Source organism: Dysidea avara, chromosome 8, assembly GCF_963678975.1.
Source record: "Dysidea avara chromosome 8, odDysAvar1.4, whole genome shotgun sequence".
Classification (NCBI taxonomy): domain Eukaryota; kingdom Metazoa; phylum Porifera; class Demospongiae; order Dictyoceratida; family Dysideidae; genus Dysidea; species Dysidea avara.
This window is the reverse complement of record NC_089279.1, coordinates 17,223,316-17,243,922: the sequence shown is the minus strand read 5'-3', so window position 1 is coordinate 17,243,922 and position 20,607 is coordinate 17,223,316. Positions and strand designations below refer to the sequence as shown.

The window sequence follows — 20,607 nt, the reverse complement described above, 5'->3', positions numbered from 1 at the left end:
TTGCATGAAGAAAAGAACAACAGGAGATGAAAAGTAAAGGAAAAACAGAGTGTGGACAATTGTTAGAGTATCAAAAGGTACATGCCACAAGTTAATTTGTTTTAGGTTGAATAAAATTAAGATTGTGCAATATGGCAGACAAGCACACAAGCAAGCAGAGAGAGCAGAGACAGAGAAGAAGATAATTGATTCATTATTCCCTTTAACAACAATCATAAAATCGGTGTGTGGTATTGGCTTTAGTTATTGGTTAGGATGAACACTTATACATATAGCAAGCATGAGGTACTGGATTCAAATCCCAATGTTTTTCACTCTTTCATTCATATTCTGCTATGAGTACCTCTTTTCTCTCTGCTTCTAAATGGTGCAACATTTTTACTGTTATGCACCAAGACACTACCGAGATACACGGTAGTTTGTTATGCAACCCAAAAAGCTGGCACACCACACTGTGAGTATATTGACAGGAAGAAAGAAAACATGTGTTTCACACATTTGTAGCTCCATGCTAGGCTTGAGTACTTATTCTGTAATCCATTTACGTTGGAATTTAATACAATTTTTAAAGTAAATAATGTAAATACAGGACACAGAGAATATGTCACATAATCCTAATGCTTTTGTTCTTTTTTTGTGCAATAAACTAATAAAATATGACAAAAGTTAGTGCAGCATCACAAAGTTCAGCAGTGGCAATTTCAACATTACATTTATCGAACAAAAATTGCCATAGTCATATCAGTGTTATATTTGGTGCTACTGATGGAAGATGGAATGTGACAATCATGCCAACGACACTCAGCCGGACTTGTCAGTGTAGATCCTCGATGATAAGTATTGCAGTTATAATAGTGGTTGGTGGGAGATGCTTTATCAAATGTGAGACCAAATATTCCAGTCACAGGTACACTAGGAGCAGTTGGTACTCCGTTATTGACTAAACATCTATCTATCACCTTCTTGGCATCAAGTAGAATAGCTCCAGTCCAGTGGTAATCTATGTTACGATTAAAATAACCTTTATAAGCAAACACTATTGTTCCTTTGTGATATGCTACTATCATTTGTTCAGTGGGATTGAAAGAAGCTTTGTTAGGTACATTACACCATCCCTCATAACTGGCATCTTTGACACAAGGTTGATAATAATCAGAATAGTAGAACATCTTAGTATAAAGTGGACTGTACTTCATATAAGTGTGTTGCCAAACAAGAGTCCATCCTCCACCATCAGTTGTCATGTCACAATAGATCTGGGTAAGATAACACAAGTACAGTATATGTATGCAAGTATCAAAAGTGAATAATTTGCCATTTTTTATAATTTCTGTTGTATAATATGTTTGCCATAATATGGGAAAGCAAACCATAATCACACTCACCACAAAAGGATTATAGTAACAAATATAATATATGATCCAAATAAAAATAGCCAAGCTGTCAAAAAGGTTGCAGGGTTCAGTTAGCTAAAAGCCACATTCTGTTTTCACAGCTTGGTGGTTTTGTGTGGATTTCACTTCTTTTATAAGTCCAGCCTATGAATTATCCACAGACACAATGATGACAAGAGTTATAATTGTATTGTATTGCAAGTTATATATCATTATTTGTTAATGCTACTGTAATACTCTAATAGAGCACATAGTGAAGTCTTCTTATACAATGCAAATAGCCTGTGAAATAATGAACTATTAAGAATTTCCTTATATAAAGTAAGGGAATTGCCTGTGATAGCAGTGCCTTAGTGATTAAGGATATGGGTGTTAGGTGTGGGGTCCCTGGTTGAATCCTGGCAAACATTTAGTGCTCTTTTACCCCATAGTGGCTGTTCTATTAGAGTATCTCAATCACAGGACTTGGATTTCACATTGTACTCTGTAACTGCTACTCCAGTTGCCTTTTTAAATCATTGAAAGGCACTGCTATGATGTTTAGCTCATGTACACATTTTTGAGTTATTCCCATATGTAATTTATCCTGTACCTGTGGCAAAACTTAATTTGTTTACATGAATAAATGTTTTTAAGAAAAATATTTTAAAAAATGAAAGTTTAACCACCCATACCTTGGGAATGGCTGGAGCAAATTCAATCAAGTTTGGTGTGTGGCATGCTTTGTCTGGCAGACAGCTACAATGCAAAATGGTGTGCTTCTCAGAAGGTACCATGCATGGAGCTAAAATCATATTTTTTTCTTCCTGCCAATATATGCGCATGTGGCATGCTGGCTTTCTTTGGCACTACTGTGTCTACAACTGACAACTACAATTTTTGCATCACTAAAGCTAAAAACAAAAAACTTTTCCCAAATCAGAGAGGTAGTCTTCGTTGATCTGACATTATGTCAGATCAAAGTCAAAGTTGATCTGACATTGTATGGCAATTATGCTTAGTAGCATGCATAAGCATGTCAAGTTGGGGTATACCCCCTGAAAACTTTTAGGATTTTCAAAGCTTGGATGTGAGTATTTTGACATCCAAAACTCCTTCAGAAGCCATCCACTGTTACATTGTGTAACCACATACGTGCATAATAAATCTGCAATAATAACATTATGATGATTCAGGGGCGGCTACAGGGGGGATCAAAGGGGGCTCTTGACCCCCCTCCAAAAATTTTTAGCATACCAAGATCGAGATACTCTAATAGAGCAGTCACTCTAATAAAGCAGCGACAGTACTAGAACAGTGTGTAGTGAGCTATTTAAGGATTTTTATGTACTTTATCAGCTATAAATGCGTGGTTAGTGAGGTGGGCAGCTATTTTCAGCTGGCTGTGACCTTTTTTTTTTTGGTTTCACCTTATGAAAACAGAGACAATGTAGTGCCTCAGTTCATTTTTGAACCCCCTTTCCATAAGTCTGGATCCGCCCCTGATGATTGGATATGAAATTGTCCAATGTGATGTTTGACATGTATATCATACACTATGATAGTAGTGTATAGTAGGGACCACAAAGGAGTAGGCATGGCCCACGAAATAACATCACCCAAAAACAGCCTCAATTTTCCCAGACGACAATGAGGCAGTATTGGTTAAGTAAAACTCAGCCCAAACAAGCTTTCAGATCAACCCAAAATGCTTTCAACAAGTTGCTATGGAATTTAAAAATAATTTATTTAACGGAATTTTCTACTGACTGACTGAGTAACTGACTGTGATGCCTTCAGACAAATGCAACTTGATAACGGCTAAGGCTACGGGCTTGATTTTTTCACTGTTTGACATCGTTTTGGCCCAAGAGGTGCCTTTTGGCATACCACAGTACACACAATGCATTCTTCATGGACTTACCAGTGTTCTCTTTTGTGTCCCATTCATCTTTGCTGGCAGCAAAAAGTGTCGATTTGGCGATAGCACGTGATGGCTTCCCTTCATAACGGAAATCATCCTTATTTTTAATAGTGGCTGTTTTGATTGCAGAGGTGCTTTTCGAACAGTTCTTGATTTGTACTGTTGCATAATGGGTTGAACATACGTGATAACAACAAGTAATGGATGCTTCCCTTTTCAGACGATAATTGATATAACTGGGACGTGCGGCTCCATTTCTTTCAGTGCGTGTGGATTGCAGAGGTGCTTTCCGAACAATTCTTGATTCGAAATGCTGTGTAACAGGTTGAATCTAGCTGACAAAGAAGTGTAATAGATACTTCACTTTTCAGGACATAGCTGGGGCATGCGGCGTATATATTCAGATGCAGTATGCGTGGGTTCTCCACAGTCATAATAATATTTTCAAAAAAAGTTAACAAATAAGTACACAGAAAGTTTTGGAGTTTTCAACTATAGTAGGGACCATAGCACATTGATAAAAAGTATTGAAACAAGCTGGAATAGTGCACGATATTAAATCACAGTAAAACAATAAGAAGTGTTACTTATATCCCTACTGTGCTCAAGAAATGCACAGTAGGGATATAACATTTCTTATTGTTTTACTGTGATTTAATATAGTGCACTACTCCAGCTTGTTTCAGTACTTGTTATCGGTGTGTTATGGTCCCTACTCTAGCTGAAAATTCCAAATTTTTCTGTGTACTTGTATGACATATCTATATCAATTATAGTTAGTTATGGTTTAAGCAACAGCAGGACATTTAAAACCCCATTTAGAAGCCACTAAACAGTGTGTGAACGTGTGGTAAAATGGTGCAGATTGCACTTCATTGAAAGGTGCAGGCTCAATTCCCCAAGTCAGACAACTTTTTTTCCCCGCTTTTTGAACCTTTTAGGTACACCTTTTTGAAAGCTGTTTGACTGCTCTAATAGAGTTTCTGACTGTTCTATTAGAGTATATCGATTTTTTAGCAGAAATCAGTCAGCCATCCTTGACCGGTTCAGTAGGTAATTGAGCGGTCTTCGAGCTTAAATGTCTGATGGCTGACCGTTATAATCCACTCTGCAAATGTATCACTACTAGTAGAAAAAGTTTGAGCTATGGGTTACTCTATGGGAATGAAAAACAATTATAGAACTTTCTGTTGGCAACACTAACAAAACAATGGCTTAATTATCCATAAAGTACAGTAGAAGTGTGAAGTGTACCTTACAGACCACCAACTGTGCTTGTACTTTACGAAACTTCAAAGTTTAATAAAGCACAGTCTAAGCAGTTCATTGTCAACAGCCACCATGAAAGCTGAGCCGAACAGTGCCATGTTTACACTTTTTGAAATGAGCTAATAAATAGAAAATTGTACAAGTTAGTATAGATCACTACTATAAAAGTGTTTAAACAGAGGTGTTCATCACCTCAAGTGCAAACTTATTTCCTACTTAACATCAGCTTGTTTCCAAGAGTAGCTACATTTATGAGTAATTGATGATGAGTAAAGAGATTGGAGTAGGGATGGCTCTAGGGAGTTTCTGAGGTTTCCAGGAACCAGTCATGTTTAGATTGAGATACTCTAATAGAGCAGTCACGGTGTTCTAAGCAGCAGTGCAGCAAGCTACGTAGGTATACTTAAGGATTTTTATGTACTTTATCAGTGATACTAATATCAGTGGAGGGAAGTTATTCTCAGCATGCAGTTTTAAGTTACCTTTTTTGGTCTTCACCCTCTTGATCAGAAACCAGTCACCAAAAATCCTAGAACCACCCTTGTTGAGGATATAGCTGAATGATGGATAATAGCATATTATGAAGAGTAAAGGTTCTACTAAGACCTATGCTAACTCTAATATCACCAAAAAGTGGTACAGTTTTGTATCTGCTCCACTTTACTGCTCTAGTACACAATCCACCTTACTTGTCTGTCCAAAACCCAGTACACTCCACTCTGAGGTGGTCTAGCACAATCAGTTGACAATGCCTCTTGTACTTCTTTACAACTTTTAGCACTAAGTGCTCTAGATTTCCCTGTGGATGCCACCAACCTATATACAATACAAAATTTTGCTCACGTTAGATATTCACTAAAATATTAACTACTTACTCAAATGGAGTCCATTTTGCATTTTTGCATACCCAAATCATCAAAGGATCAACTGAACTATAAAAACTTTCTGCTCCATTGTCTTTGGTACAAATTTTAGTTGGAGAAGATGAACGCTATAGTACAAAAAGTACATAGCAATTAATTTTCTATGCCCCTACATTAGATATGCAATAGTCAAAATTGTATATAACATCAATTATAAACTTCAAAATATAATCACTGCTGATAGCTGTACATCACAATAATTACCTAATGTAAACAGTAATGTATGTAATGTACAGAAACATGTAATGTACTGGTCTTATTAGTTTACTGCAATCTGAAGTGTGAGTTTAAGTTTTGTCAGCAGCTGTAACCATGCAGCTACAAAGGGCTTTGCATTACAGATACATAGTTGGGTGTGTGGAACCATAAGTAATGTAAAAATTGTAAAATTCTGAATTTAAATTTTGTAGTAGCCATTATTGAAGTGTGACTGCAAAAAAAAAAGCATGCTGGTATCTCTGAAAGTGGAATAGCATTACACAGCAAAGCACAAAGAAAGAGGATCAAGACACATGGTAGTGTGTCGTGCGGCCAAGAAAGCCGGCGACCACACTGTGAGTATATTGACAGGAAGAAAGAATACAGCTTTTTCGTGCATGCATAGCTCCATGGCCCCTTTTCCAAAGCACACCATTTTTGCTTTATAGCTGTCCCCCAAGTAGGGTACACCACATAGCAAATTTGATTAAATTCACAACAGCCATTTGCGAGATATGGGCGTTCAAAGTTTCAGTTAAATTTCTTCGTTTTTTTCTTCTTACGCAGTAGGTACGGGGGGCTACAGGGGCTTCAATTTATTTTTGCACACTTTGCAAAAATTGCTATAAAATGCAAATGTGTAACTCGATTGCCTCAATCTTTGGCACAAATGAAGAGCGTGTAACGGTGGATTCACATACCACGTTTGCTGTAATATGAGGAATATTTAAGGAGTTATGAATGTTTATTCATGCAAAAAAGATCAAACTTTTGTCACAGCTACAGGGTAAACTAAGTACAGAAATAACTTGAAAATTAGTGTGTAGATAGGCTGATAATCATGGCAGTGCCTTTTGATATTTTGAATAGCAATAGAGTTACAGCGATAAAGTTATACAGCAAAAACCAAGCATGTGTAAAATCGCGGGATCAAGATACTCTAATAGAGCAGTCACTGCGGGGTAAAAAGTGTGCAAAAAATGTAAAAAAAAACTTACCAGAGTTCGAACCAGGGACCTCCATAACTAACACCTGCATCCTTAAACACTGAACCACTGCTACCTTGGCTGATCACCTCACTTAATTTCTGCTTTATAAATGAAATTTCTAGTTGAAATCTGTTTATAATCAAAGTTTGTAATTTCATAGATCTACCAATAAAAGTTCTAGATTGTTCTAGAACATTCTATGTATGTTCTATTGGAAGTCCTCAAAAAAATGTTCACTCTATTAGAGTATTACAATAACATATTTCAAATATTGAATTAAATCATGCAATGAAATACATTTATAAGTCTGTCTTCAATAATCATCATTGTATCTACATAGAAAAGAAGAAATGTGAGTAAAAACAAACCTCAAAGTCAGCCATAGGCTGGTTTTGGGGCCTTATAAAGTACAAAAAGAAGAGAAATCCACACAAAAACAGCCAAGCTGTGGTGCGGCCTTAAAAATCCTGGGTGAAAAAAGTTGTGAAATTAAAGGTGGCAGCCAAGAAATGGCTGCAATGATGTTAATGCTAAAAATTTTTAATAATGGCTGTGAGCATTGTTAAAATTTATTAGCATTAACATCATTGCAGCTATTTCTTGGTCACCACCTTTGATTTCACAACTTTTTTTCACCCAGGCTTTTAAGGCCGCACCATTTTTTCACAGCTTGGCTGTTTTTGTGTGGATAAGAATAGCAGCGTTGATTTCCTTCCTTTTGAGCTTCCACACAAAATGATATTTTAAGTCTATCAGAATATTCTACTAAATAAATTGTTGCCTTCATCATTCTTTCCTTTGAGTTACTATTGCAAACAAGTTAACGAACCAGTGAAAGTAAAATTTTTAATTTTAGGAAATACTATTAAAAGTGCTGAAACAAGGGAGATATCACCTGATGCACACATTTAATCCCTATGTAAGACAACTGTGAGCTGTGAGGAAAAGAAGACTTTTTACATTTGAGTAGGGATCACAGAAAGAAAACAAAGAAAAGAGGGAAGTCATCTACATGCACCTGCAGCCTTGCTACCTGACATTCAATTCCTATTTCAGCCTGTCAATAGTATAGCTATGACTATAGTCATGATCAGTGGTGTAGCTAGCTATTTGGACTGCAGTTGTCTTGACTGTCATTTCACCTTAAGTGAATTAAAATTATGTAAATATGCAATGCTCAACTAATGCCCCAGTATCATGTGATCAGCCAGATGTGAGCCATGCATCATCACTGTCAAATCAAGGGAATAACACTATTTTAAGTCAAGAGAATAACACTATTTCATGCTTATGTGCTGAGTGAGGTCTACTTGAGTAAAGACTAAGTGATCAATTACGTTCATTTACTGCCAGCTCTGCATGACCAAGATCATTAATAGTGACCTGATATGGTAGCTACAAATAAAAGCTGCTAGCGATTGAAGATTGGATCAAGAATGAACCCTCAAGAGTTATGATAAAGTGTGAATAAACAGCAATCAGTATCTGATCATGCAAAAGAGCTATATAAGTAGTACAGTGTCAATAAGCTGCAGAAATAACAGCGCAGCAGTATATTTAACTAGTTATAGGCACAGCTGTCTACTTTAACAACAAACGTATAAAGAGTCTACAATCATATCTCATAATAATTGCATGTGCTTGCATGGTGAGAAGGTGTCACTGAAAGTCTATCTATTCCACTGGTCACAATGCAATACAAGTATTACAGAGTACATACTGTATATATACAAAGAAGGTAAATTTAATTAAGTGCGTGGAAGTCAATAAATATTTTCATTGCTCAGTATTAGTGCAGGGTATTTACTTAAAAATGCCTAGGCTTGCATTGGGAGAGCACTACTTTATCTATCATCGTCATTGTATCTATAGATACAAATAGTTTGTGTAAAAACAATCTTCAAAAGCCAGTTTATGCATGGTTGGCAGCTTTTTGGGATATTTAAAATACAAAATTAAGTGAAATCTATGCAAAAGCAGCCATGGCCACAATCTTTAATTTCAAAACTCTTTTAAACCAGATTTTGAAGACTGCACCCCTTTATACAGTTTAGCTACTTTTGTATGGATTGTTTACAACACCTTTAACAGTATAGCTTAGACAACTGAGAAGATGACATGGTCAGACAAATCTATACAAAAAGGAATGAGTAATATATCAGAACTTCAGTGCTGGTCACTGTAAAGTGCTAATAATAATAAATAATAATATATGTACACAGCATGTAATTAATGTAATTATGTATGAAATCATCCTGAACCTTAGAGTCAGTCATCTGTCAACAACTTGATCACAGCATGCCACTAATTTTTGTAAATTTTCTGTTTGCTTTCCACAGTATTAAGCCCATCATCCTCTAGGTTATAAACCAAAAAGTACCGGTTCAATGTGTGTATAGGATTCACTAAATCTGTTATAGCAGTCACCTGCAATTCTGTTGTCTGAAGCTATATGCTCCCATAGTCTTAAGAATAGCTATACATTACAATCACAAAAACACCTAGCTACAAAAGCAAAGAAATTTTAACAATATGTGTAGAAGAATTTTAGCCTGTGACAGTGTTCGATAATCTCATCATGATTTGTACATGCTTGAAGATTTTCAGTCAGATTTGCACTAAACAGAAGTTCAGTGCCTTACCTAAAGGAACGTCAACACGAACATGGCTGCGTATTGGTATAGCTAGCTATTGAACACCAATAATTCACAAAATTAGCTACTAAACTAATCAAATGTGTAACTCACTTTAGTAACAGTTGACAAGAAAGTATTATCAGTTGTTGAGGCCACTGTAGTGCTGCAGTGTTTGAAAGAAACATTAATGTATATAGCTACAAAAATGGAAATCCGGCTTAGAAATAGCTAACTTACCTTAATAGTACTATCAACATGAAACTGAGTTGTGGGAAGTAATCCATGGTGCAAGATGTTGATCTTATCGAAATCGTCACTTGGACCGTGTGAGTTGGCCGTGGTCACAGTGTCAATGTTGTCACGTGCCAATCATCTCAAACATTTTAATAGTCTGGCGGCACTCCCCTTTCCTCTAATTCGCAGAGTACGTGACATGTACGTTGATCACGTGAGTTAAATTCGTTTATTGCACACTGATTTTTACATCTGCTGGATCAACTCTAATAGCAGTCAGTTGTTCCAACCAACCCAATTTTGTGTAGAAATTAATTAGAAAAGAATTGATCACGTGACACCCAGAAATTAATGTTCTAAATGTTGTTGAATGATTGAGATACTCTATTATTTTATTCAGCAGGACCCTCCAGGGGGTATAATGCTGTTGTGCAGTACAATTACAATCAAATATTACATGATTTAATTATAATTATTACATGATTAGTGCTAATTTTTGTTTAGGCCATCATTATTAAATTCCTTGTTTCCCATCACCACCTGCATCGATTTTTAGGTACCCGCACCATAGGCTGGTTTTTGGGCCTTATAAAGTACAAAAAGAAGTGAAATCCACACCAAAAACAGCCAAGCTGTGAAAAAATGGTGCGGCCTTTAAAAGCCTGGGTGAAAAAAGTTATGAAATCAAAGGTGGTGATTGCCCAAGAAATGGCTACAGTGATGTTGATGCTAAAAAAAAAATTAATAATGACTGTGTGCATTGTTGGTATACGGAAAATTAACATCTCAATAATTATGGTTTCGTTAGATGAAGAAGGCAAGCAGCCTGATTGAAGATAAAAGAAATGACAAGGAGCAGAGGATCTACACTCGTCGGAACCCCAAAAGACACACCCCACTGGTGAGTTTATTAGGCCACTCCAAGAAAATTCATTGTTTCCCATTTCATTGATCTCAAAACTGTGTTTGGGCAGGTGGTTCATTATTCATTATTCATTATAGCTATGCTACAAATTTTTAAATTCATGACCTACACAACAGCTAAAAAAGGCATGAAATACAGTATCATAAAGTATTAAGCTTCATGGGTTATGTCTCTGAATAAGGTTATTGCTAGAAATAGTGCCTGTGTACAACTGCTACACATTCACGTGATAAATAATGAATAAATTGTTCAGTTTACAGCATAATGAATAACACCATGTGGAAGAGAATTTGTTTGCGGGCGGGAAATTTGAAACAATGAATTTTCTTGGAGTGGCCTTGTTGTGGCACAAAATGGTGGCTGTGTGCTACCTTGTTTGGCCTCTAAGCTTGCAACTGTGGTAGCTGCTGCAGCTGGTGAGTTAGCCCAGGACCAGAGACATCAAGATGCTGTAGAGGAGGTGGGGTGTGACTTTGTCCCACTTGTTGTAGAAACTTTTGGTGTTTGGTCACCATTTTGTACTTCAAACCTTTCATCCCATTGCCGGCGTTGACCGCACCATAGCCAGAAGTAGTGTGTCAACCAAACAGGCTCGTAAACATTTATATTACAACAACTTTCAGTTTCTTTATGAATAATGCCTGTATGATTTTACAGTACTGGGCTTTGCAGTGTGAGGACACTGAGTTTCCTTTCCCCAAACCTCTGTTATGATTGTGCTTGTAGTTTAGTTGTAGAGTAGTTTGCATTGTAGTTGTAGTTAATTTTGTGTTTGCTAATACTTCATTTTTCATTAAAAAACTGTGGTCAGTGAGTGAGTGAGTGAAGTGAGGCAGACCAAATTTCAAAGTTTGGCAATTTTTAAAAAAAATTCTGTATCTGGTTACTGGTAAGTGTTTTCTTGTTTTTAATGCTGTATTTCATGTTAGATGGACTAATATTATTCCGTAAAGATGATTTTTGTAGTGTGAGATGTCTCTAGGATGGTTTTGAAGGCGGCATTTTAGGAAGAGTGCGTAATTTTGGGGGATCCCTACTGGAACAGTACTACCGTACTGTTTGATAAGTCCAGTGAGTTGGTCGTTGCAGTGACAAACTGTCATCTGTGACATGACGGAAGCAATAAGCATGGGTGACAGAAGTAAGAACAGGACAAAAATTCAGAAGAGGTCCCCCACATCATGAATCCAACAATTTACACAACAGGCCAATAGAGCTGGAATTACGAGAGTCCAGTGACAAAAGAGTGGTACCACACAACCTCTCAGCCATCTTCTGATTTAAGTAGATGAGTGGCATCTACTTAAATTAGACTCAATTCTCTTCTAGTTTGACATCTCTATTACTTTTGCAGCGATCTCAATTTCCTGTATTTATTTTTATAAAGAAGCACTTTATATTAGTTTGTTTGTTTGTAATATACATCAGTCAGAGAGCCTCCATTAAGAATGTTATTTGAGTTGCCTAAAGGTTTGCATGCAAGTGTACCATATAGATACATGTAAATATGCATGTATACATGCATATACTATTGTATCTTATTCTTTTTAGTGCATTGATATTTTTATGATCCATTTAGGAATTAAATAAATTTTAAGGAGCAAATAATATGAATACAGGACACTGAAAAATATTTCACTTAATCTTAATGTTAAATGTTCTTTCATGCAATAAACTAATAAAATTAATAATGACAAAAGTTAGTGCAGCACCAAAAAAGTTCAGCAGTGATAATTTCAACGTTACATTTATCGGACAAAAATTGCCATAGTCATATCAGTGTCGCTTCTCCTGTTACTGATGGAAGATGGAATCTGACAGTTGTACCAATGACACTCGGTCTGATGTGTCAGTGTAGATCTTTTATGATAAGTATTGCAGTTGTCATAGTGGATGGTGGGTAAATATTTGTCAAATGTGAGACCAAGTATTCCAGTCCCATGTATGCTAGATGCAGGTGGTATCCCATTACAAGTTGTACACAAATCTAACACCTACTTGGCATCAAGTAGAATAGCTCCAGTCCAGTGGTAATCTATGTTATGATTAAAGTAACCTTTATAAGTAAACACTATTGTTCCTTTGTGATACGCTGCTATAATTTGTTCAGTGGGATTGAAAGAAGCTTTGTTAGGTACATTACACCATTCCTCATAACTGGCATCTTTGACACAAGGTTGATAATAATCAGAATAGTAGAACATCTTAGTATAAAGTGGATTGTACTTCATATAAGTGTGTGGCCAAACAAGAGTCCATCCTCCACCGTCAGTTGTCATCTCATAATAGATCTGTGTGAAAATTTAAATTAGCCAAGCTATGGAAACCCCTGGTAAAAATTGTGAAATCAAAAGTGAAGGCCATTAAAATTATTAAAGTAAGTTTAAGGTGGCAGCAAAGAAATGGAATAAAGTTAATGCCAATTAATTTGAAAAACATAGCTGTATCATTGCTTTTCACAGCTTAACTGTTTCTGTATCTGGTCCCTGTAGTGAAAATCTAGAAAAGGACACATTGTTAGGAGTCAACCTAAAAATGCAGGATGTAAGCTTATAGCTGTTAATTAACTCTATTGAGTAGCACATTAACCACTCCACTAGAGTATCTTATCAAAATTCCAGTAGTTGAATAGTGGTCTGGCCAAAACTGAACCAGCCAAACCAGTTCCTATGCCCTTGGGTCACCATAACATTTGTATTTCAAAAAGTTCCAGAGCTGGCCTATGGCTGGCTTCGAGGTTTAATTTCATTTTTATCAATCTTTAACCTGTTATTACAGAGAGGCTGTATCGTACATTGTTTTGTTGAATATATTTAAAATTGCAGTACATTTTGCACTTTAATACAACACACGTGTAACATTCTAGAACTATGTAGATGAATCAATTTATTTGACATAGATTGAGGCTAGAACTTTTATTTACGTGGTAAATCGTAGCTTAAAGCTTAGGGTAACTAGATTCCTGGTTAAATCCAGATCAACTTTTACACACATACATACTTTAAAAGCTTCTGCATGACTGTTTTGAGAATCACAGTTGTACTCTCATTACACATGCTCAGTTTAAATGTAGTTACGTGTAACTACTTTAATTCCTTTTAGACCACTGAAAGGCATTCAAATGACAGTTAATTATATAATTATTATTATCTACATACTAATTCTCTACTTGTACCTGTAAGTAGTTTATCCTAGCTGTGCAAGTGTGACAAAAGATCAATTCTTGTTCACAAAATCATTCATAGCTCCTTTTACAAGTGTAAGAAAAAATTCAAGTATTAAAAAGTTATGAAAAAAGGGAGGTCATCTACACCTGCAGTTATACTAGCTGACATTTAATTCCTACATCAGTCATACTGTAGCTATACTGTTGATCAACAGAAGTAAGAATTATAAGTCAACTAGTATAGGTGTAGATGACCTCCCTTGTTTCATTGCTTTTATCTATGACTCCTACTCAATTTAATGTAAAATTTCTAATTTTTTCTTACACTGAATAAAGAATTAAGAAGTGCTTCTGCAATCAATCCAGTCACACAGAAATAAAGCAATGAAGCCATGCTGTTAGTTATCACCAATCAACACCTATGCGGTAGTGAATAAAGAAATGAGACACAAAGGAGGACAAATGATACGTCATGTCTTGGGCCAAAGTAATGTTGAACAGTGAAGAAATTAAGCCTGCAACCTTACCCACAGTCGAGTTATGCTTGGCTGTCAGGAAGTTGGTCGGTCAGTCAGTCAGTCAGTTAGCAGAAAAATAAAATTTCATAGAAACTTGTTGGAAGGGTTTGGTGTCCCCTCTCATAAAAGTTAGCACACAGCAAGTAGGTACAAAGGAATGCTGCTAGATTTGTGTTTGGAAATTACTTGAGACATTCAAGTGTTACAACCATGCTACACAAACTTCACTGGTGAACAATGGAAAAGAGAAGAGATGAGCTAACTCTAACAAAATTATCAATCATCAAGTAGACATCCCTTACGATCACATCCTTCAAATCACTCCTAACTCCACCCGTAGTAGTAGTAGTAGTAAGAAACATTTACACTTACCGTCCAGAATTAATTCCTATCTGAACTCTTTTTTCCCCAGAGCTATTAGATTGCAGAATTCTTTTCCTGATCATGTTGTAGAAACTGACAATGTATAACTTTAAATCTTACCTAAGTTTAGCTGCTAGCTAATCATGTACTCATTTTTGAGGTCTTGTGCATCAAAGCTGGTTCCAGTAGCTTTTATTTGTGTGGTACAAATTTCACATTTTCTTCACACACACACACACACACACACACACACACACACACACACACACACACACACACACACACACACACACACACACACACACACACACACACACACACACACACACACACACACACACACACACACACACACACACACACACAGATCCAATTAAAAGTATCTAGTTGAAAATAGAAAACCTAAGATCTAACTACTGAATTCTGTTTAAATTTCATTAGTTCTGTGTTAATTTTCTCTTTAAACTGCTCTATACAGTATCTCAACCCACAAACCTTTTTTTTATTGTGAGTGACTATGTATTCAACTTAACTTGTTGTCATTCTCCTTTTGTGAAACAATTGAAGTTTCCTGTTAGGTACACTGCCTTTGTACTGCAAAAACTTGATAGTTTGATGTTTCTGCTACAAGCCTGCAATCTCAAAAATTCTCAGCAGTTCCTGGAACCTCAGGAAACCCCCTTCCATGCCCCTGGGTATACACTTGTGTTAACTGTGTGATCCATATTACCTGTCTGTCCAAAACCCAGTACACTCTACTCTGAGGTGGTATACAGTTAGTTGACAATACCTCTTGTATTTCTTTACAACTTTTAGCACTATATTCTCTTGATCTCCCTGTGAATGGCACCAATCTACAAAATAAAATTTGTTAAAAGATATTCATATAATGGCTTACTCAAATGGAGTCCATTTTGCATTTTTACATATCCAAATCATCAAAGGATCAACTGGACTATAAAGACTTTCTGCTTCATTGTCTCTGGTACAAGTTTTAGTTGGAGATGATGAATGCTATATGGTACAAAATACATATGTACCAGTTGTTATATACAAATGCTATATATACATGCCAATATTCATAATTACATGTAAAATCAATTGAGAATATCTATATAATTTAAATGTTGTACTAACATAAAGCAATTTTAACCTGCCGTGTAAGTATAACTAAAAATGCATGGACGTACCCAACCAGGAGGTTTCCATGGATTCAGGAAATCTCTTATGCACTGCTTTAAAACATTTAAAAATTGAGACTTCAAGTTTTCAAAATCAAAAAATTGTCATGAAAAACAGGATTCACCATAAACCTTAACTCACATGGTCATTTAATTTAATTAGTATTTAACAATAATTTGAGTGAACAAGTTCATGATACTTCAATAAAGTATTCAGGCAATATCACCTGTTTAAACAAGCACACACAAAGAAAAATTATGAAAGCAGTAAAACCGCAAGGGGTGTTGTCTATACCTGCAGATACACTAGTGGACGTTTAATCCCTATAATATATACTTCAGTATAATATATATATATATATATATATATAGACATAAATTATGGACTAAGTGTCCACTATAGAGTAATATATCTGCAGGTCCTTTATTTCATTAATCTCTAGCAAAATTTGGAATTCCTACTTTTCCTTGCGCTTGTTTGTTTATACTTGACTGGGGAGCTTACGCATACAGCATCAAAAGTTAGAGTGACATTAGACATGCCATAAAATGTATTTTGCACCTGAATATGCGCCCCACCATCAATTACTTTGAAGTGAAGTGGCCATTATGCTTTGTTTTCAGCTATGTTCAGCCAGTTACACAGCATTACACCCAAAGAACAGAATAAGAAAAATCTCTATGATCAATCCAGTATCTACAAAACAGCCACAGGGAAGCCATAACGCATACACCTCTGTGAATCAACACCATTTGCACTATCAATGAAAAGAAATAGGACACAAAGGAGAGCAAAGGTAAATCCATGATGCATGCATTGTATATACTGTGGTATGCCAAAAGATACTTGCCATGCTGAAGCGACATCTAATAATGAAAAAATTAAGCGTGCATGTGGCCTTATGAGTTACACTTGTCTTAAGACATATTAGTATCTGAAGACATTATAAATTAGTTGGTTAGTTAGTTAGTCAGTCAGTCAGTCAGTCAGTCAGTCAGTCATTCAGTCAGTCAATCAGTCAGTCAGTCAGTCAGTCAGTCAGCAGAAAATTTCACTATTTTTAAAATTTTGTAACAACTTGTTTTGGGTTGCACTGTGTACTGAAGACACTATTGGGCTTGGTACCATGAAAGTATTGTGAGGCTGGTTTCTCAGTGGTCAGTTTTTGTATGAATGTGCAAACCTCCTGATGATCTCCAAAAATTATACAGCCGGTATGATAGAACAATCACTTATGGTACTGATATAGTTCAAAAACTTTGGTTTGATTACTAAGAAATCATACTCACTGTAATTTTCACATCATACTTGCTACAGTCAAACTTGATGTAGATGTACTGTTTTCCATATGTGTACTATTTGACAGACTAAACTTATGTGACTCAAAACTTCATGTGCTTTGCTTCTCAGTAAGAGTATTTGGGGCTCTTACTTTTTCATCATGAAGTTTATAGCCTAACATGTCTATTACCCTTCACGCAGAAGAATTTTACAGAAATCAAGTGTATAGGAATTTTATACCTTGGTTATAGATTGTCACACAATGTGCAAATTTATTCTCTATATTAGCCCATATATGATTGACAATCAACTAGTATACTGTAAGTAGAGATTAAATTCAGATGATGACCTTCCTACATAGCATGTAAAATTCCTGGTAAATACAGTATGATAGTTCTGAGCTGTATGGTAGGGATTATGAAAATTTGGGGTTTTCCTGCCCAAAACATATCTCCCAAAACTAGCTTTACTTTCACAACAGCTTAGCAGTATTGGTTAGGCATAATTAAACCCTTTAGAACAACACCAAACTTAATAATAACTTTCTTTCTGCTAACTGACCTATCGATAGATGTCTCCAGCCAAGCACACCTCAACTATGGTGAATGTTATGGGCTTGACCATGATTTCTTCATTGTTCAATGTTGCTCTGTGCCTTAATTTGCACCAACCACAGCAGCTACCTTGCATGCATCATGGACTTACCTTTGTCTTCCTTTGTGTCCTATTCTTTTTCCACTACCTTGTAAGTATTGACTTATGGTAACATGTCATTGCTTCAGTGCTGGCTATCACAAGAGTCATCTGTAATGTCTGCAGTGACCAGATTGATTGCAGAGGCCATTTCTCATATTGTGTTATGATTGTAACACTGTAAAGCAGGTGTGACCTAACATAGCTGAATACAAAGTGGAATGAGTTTTTAGTAATTGATAGTTAGGGCATGTATTCAGTCATGTAATGGCTCAAGAGTAATGATTATCCATGCAAAAACAGTCAAACTGTGCTAAAAGGTGCATCTTCAAAAGCCTGGATGAAAAAAGTTCTGAAATTAAAGGTGTGGATTATCATTATTGCAGCCATTTTTTGGCTTCCACCTTTGATTTCACTTTTTTCACCCAGGCTTTTAAAAGCCGCACCTTTTTGCACAGTTTGGCTTTATTGTGTGGATTTCACTACTTTTTGTACTTTGTAAAGCTCAAAACCCAACCTATGGCTTTGGGGTTGATTTTACCCACATTTCTTCCTAGCTATCTACTATCTATACACATAATGATGATCATTGAATACAGAAGTCATAATTGTATTGTATATTGCATGTTTTATTTGACTACTTGTTTATAATTATTATTGTAATATTATGATAAATCACATACTTTTGAGGACTTCTAACACAATGAACATAGAAGTTCTCAAATTTCCACTGGTAGCTAAATGTAAACAAGAACAAGAAATTTCAAGGGGAAATTTAGTGAGGTAATCAGTCATGATAGCAGTGGCTCAGTGGTTAAGGATCTGAGTGTTAGGTGTGGAAGTCCCTGGTTTGAACCCTGGTAGGTTTTTTCCAACATTTTTTCATTTTACCCAGCAGTGATTGTTCTATTAGAGTAATTCGACCTCACAATTTTACTTTTTTTTCCTATGTAACTCCATAGCTGTCCCTTAAAAGCAATTCTAGTATAATGATTGGCCTATTTACACATCAATCTTCAAGTTTTTTTCCATATACAGTTTCACCCTGTAGTCATGATGAAAGTTTGACTTTTATGCAAATAAATACGTATTCATAACACTGTGTATATTTATCAGATTCATACCAAACTTAGTGTGCAAATTCACCTTTGTACACTCTTCATCTGTATCAAATTTCAAGGCATGCAATTGAGTTGCACGTTTGTGTTTTGCAACAGTTTAAAATTTTTATAAAGCATGTGGAAAGAAAAATCATGGCCCCTATAGGGTCCTTAAGAAGAAAAAATTGAAACTTTGGCCACCCATATATCATGAATGGCTTGATACAATTTTTCTGTGTGGCCTACCATACTTAGCACACAGCTATAATGCAAACATAGTGTATTTTGGAGAATGGACCATGGAGCTATGCATGTACATTTTCTTTCTTCCATTCAACAATATAATACAATGTGGTGCACCAGCTTTCTTAGCCACATAATACATAATTGTTATTATCTAAAGAAGGAAATGATAGATCTTGTAGATTTGAGCAGGCATCACAGAAATGAAAAAAGTATAAAATTGAAAACTAGGAAGGCTATCTACATCTGCATGCAGCTATACTAGTGGAGATTTAATCCCTAATTCAGCCATTACATTAATATGACTGAAGTAGGAGTAAAAATAATCTAATCCAAAACAGCCAAGCTGTAAAAAAAGTGTGCGGCCCTCAGAAAGGCTATGGTGAAAAAAGATGTGAAATCCAAGGTGGCGGCCAAGAAATGGCTGTGATGGTAGGTTAATGGTAAAAATTTTAATAATGACAATTTAGGTAAATTTTGTGAAGCGGCACAAAAATTCACTTGAATTGTCGTTATTAAAATTTTTACCATTAACCTACCATCACAGCCATTTCTTGGCCGCCACCTTGGATTTCACATCTTTTTTCACCATAGCCTTTCTGAGGGCCGCACACTTTTTTTACAGCTTGGCTGTTTTGGATTAGATTTCATTTCTTTTTGTATTTGTATACCAGCTTTGGGACTTTTTTAACCTACGTTTTTTTCTTTACTACAGGAAGAAGAAAAGATGAAGTAGATGTACTTTAAATATTTTATCAGAAAATGTACAAAATATATATATAGTATAATACATATTTGACCGCATTTGCGAAAAGGGGTCTTCCACACACATCCAATTTGCCAACTTTGACAATTGATAACTTCGGATTGGAAAGAGCTATTGCCTTGATATTTGGGCAGTGGTGAGCACCACTATAGCTGAATACATGGTGAAATTTTCAGGTTAATATGTTACTTGAACACTGAGTTATGGTCTCCAACGTTTACGGAATTGGATGTGTGTGGAAGACCCCTTTTCGCAAATCCGGTCACATATATTGATTACAGAAATCTCCATGGTGGTTTCTTTGTAACTGGACACTCTACAAGGTGACTTCTTCTAATTGCTCTCTCTACAGGGTGAATTGTTTGTAGCTGAACTATCTACAAGGTAACTTCTTCTAGCTGATCTCTCTACAGGGTGATGTGTTTGTAGCTGAATTTTGTATAGGTGATTTGTTTGCAGCTGAGCTCTTTACAGAATGGTTTCTTTGTAGCTGAACTCTCTAAAAGGTAACTTCTTCTAACTGATCTTTCTACAGGGCAATTTGTTTCTGGCAGAATTTTCTACAGGGTGATTTCTTTGCAGCTGAACTCTCTACATGGTGGTTTCTTTGTAGCTGAACTCTCCACAAGGTAATTTCTTCTAGCTGATCTCTCTACAGGGAGATTTGTTCGTAGTTGAATTCTGTACAGGTGATTTGTTTGCAGCTGAACTCTTTACAAAATGGTTTCTTTGTAGCTGAACTTTCTCCAAGGTAACTTCTTCTAACTGATCTTTCTACAGGGTGATTTGTTTGTAACTGAACTATCTACAAGGTAATTTCTTCT

At 36.0% G+C, this 20,607-nt stretch overlaps 1 protein-coding gene across 1 annotated transcript; it reads right to left on the bottom strand.

Moving 5' to 3' along the window:
* Positions 1-540: 540 nt before the first annotated feature.
* LOC136264061 (uncharacterized) lies at positions 541-9,726 on the bottom strand. Its single transcript, XM_066058744.1, has 5 exons — positions 9,550-9,726; positions 9,424-9,475; positions 5,442-5,557; positions 5,256-5,382; positions 541-1,256 (listed from the first exon to the last, which is right to left on the bottom strand). Exons 1-5 carry the CDS (start codon positions 9,594-9,596, stop codon positions 714-716), a joined length of 885 nt encoding a protein of 294 aa, XP_065914816.1. The 5' UTR covers positions 9,597-9,726; the 3' UTR covers positions 541-713.
* Positions 9,727-20,607: the final 10,881 nt, after the last annotated feature.

Coding starts and splice junctions, on each gene's coding strand:
- LOC136264061 (XM_066058744.1), bottom strand. CDS start 9,596: ATGGATTACTTCCCACAACTCAGTTTCATGTTGATAGTACTATTAAG. Junction 9,476..9,549: donor ATGTTGATAGTACTATTAAG/GTAAGTTAGCTA, acceptor CAAACACTGCAG/CACTACAGTGGCCTCAACAA. Junction 5,558..9,423: donor TCTTGTCAACTGTTACTAAA/GTGAGTTACACA, acceptor TTTGTACTATAG/CGTTCATCTTCTCCAACTAA.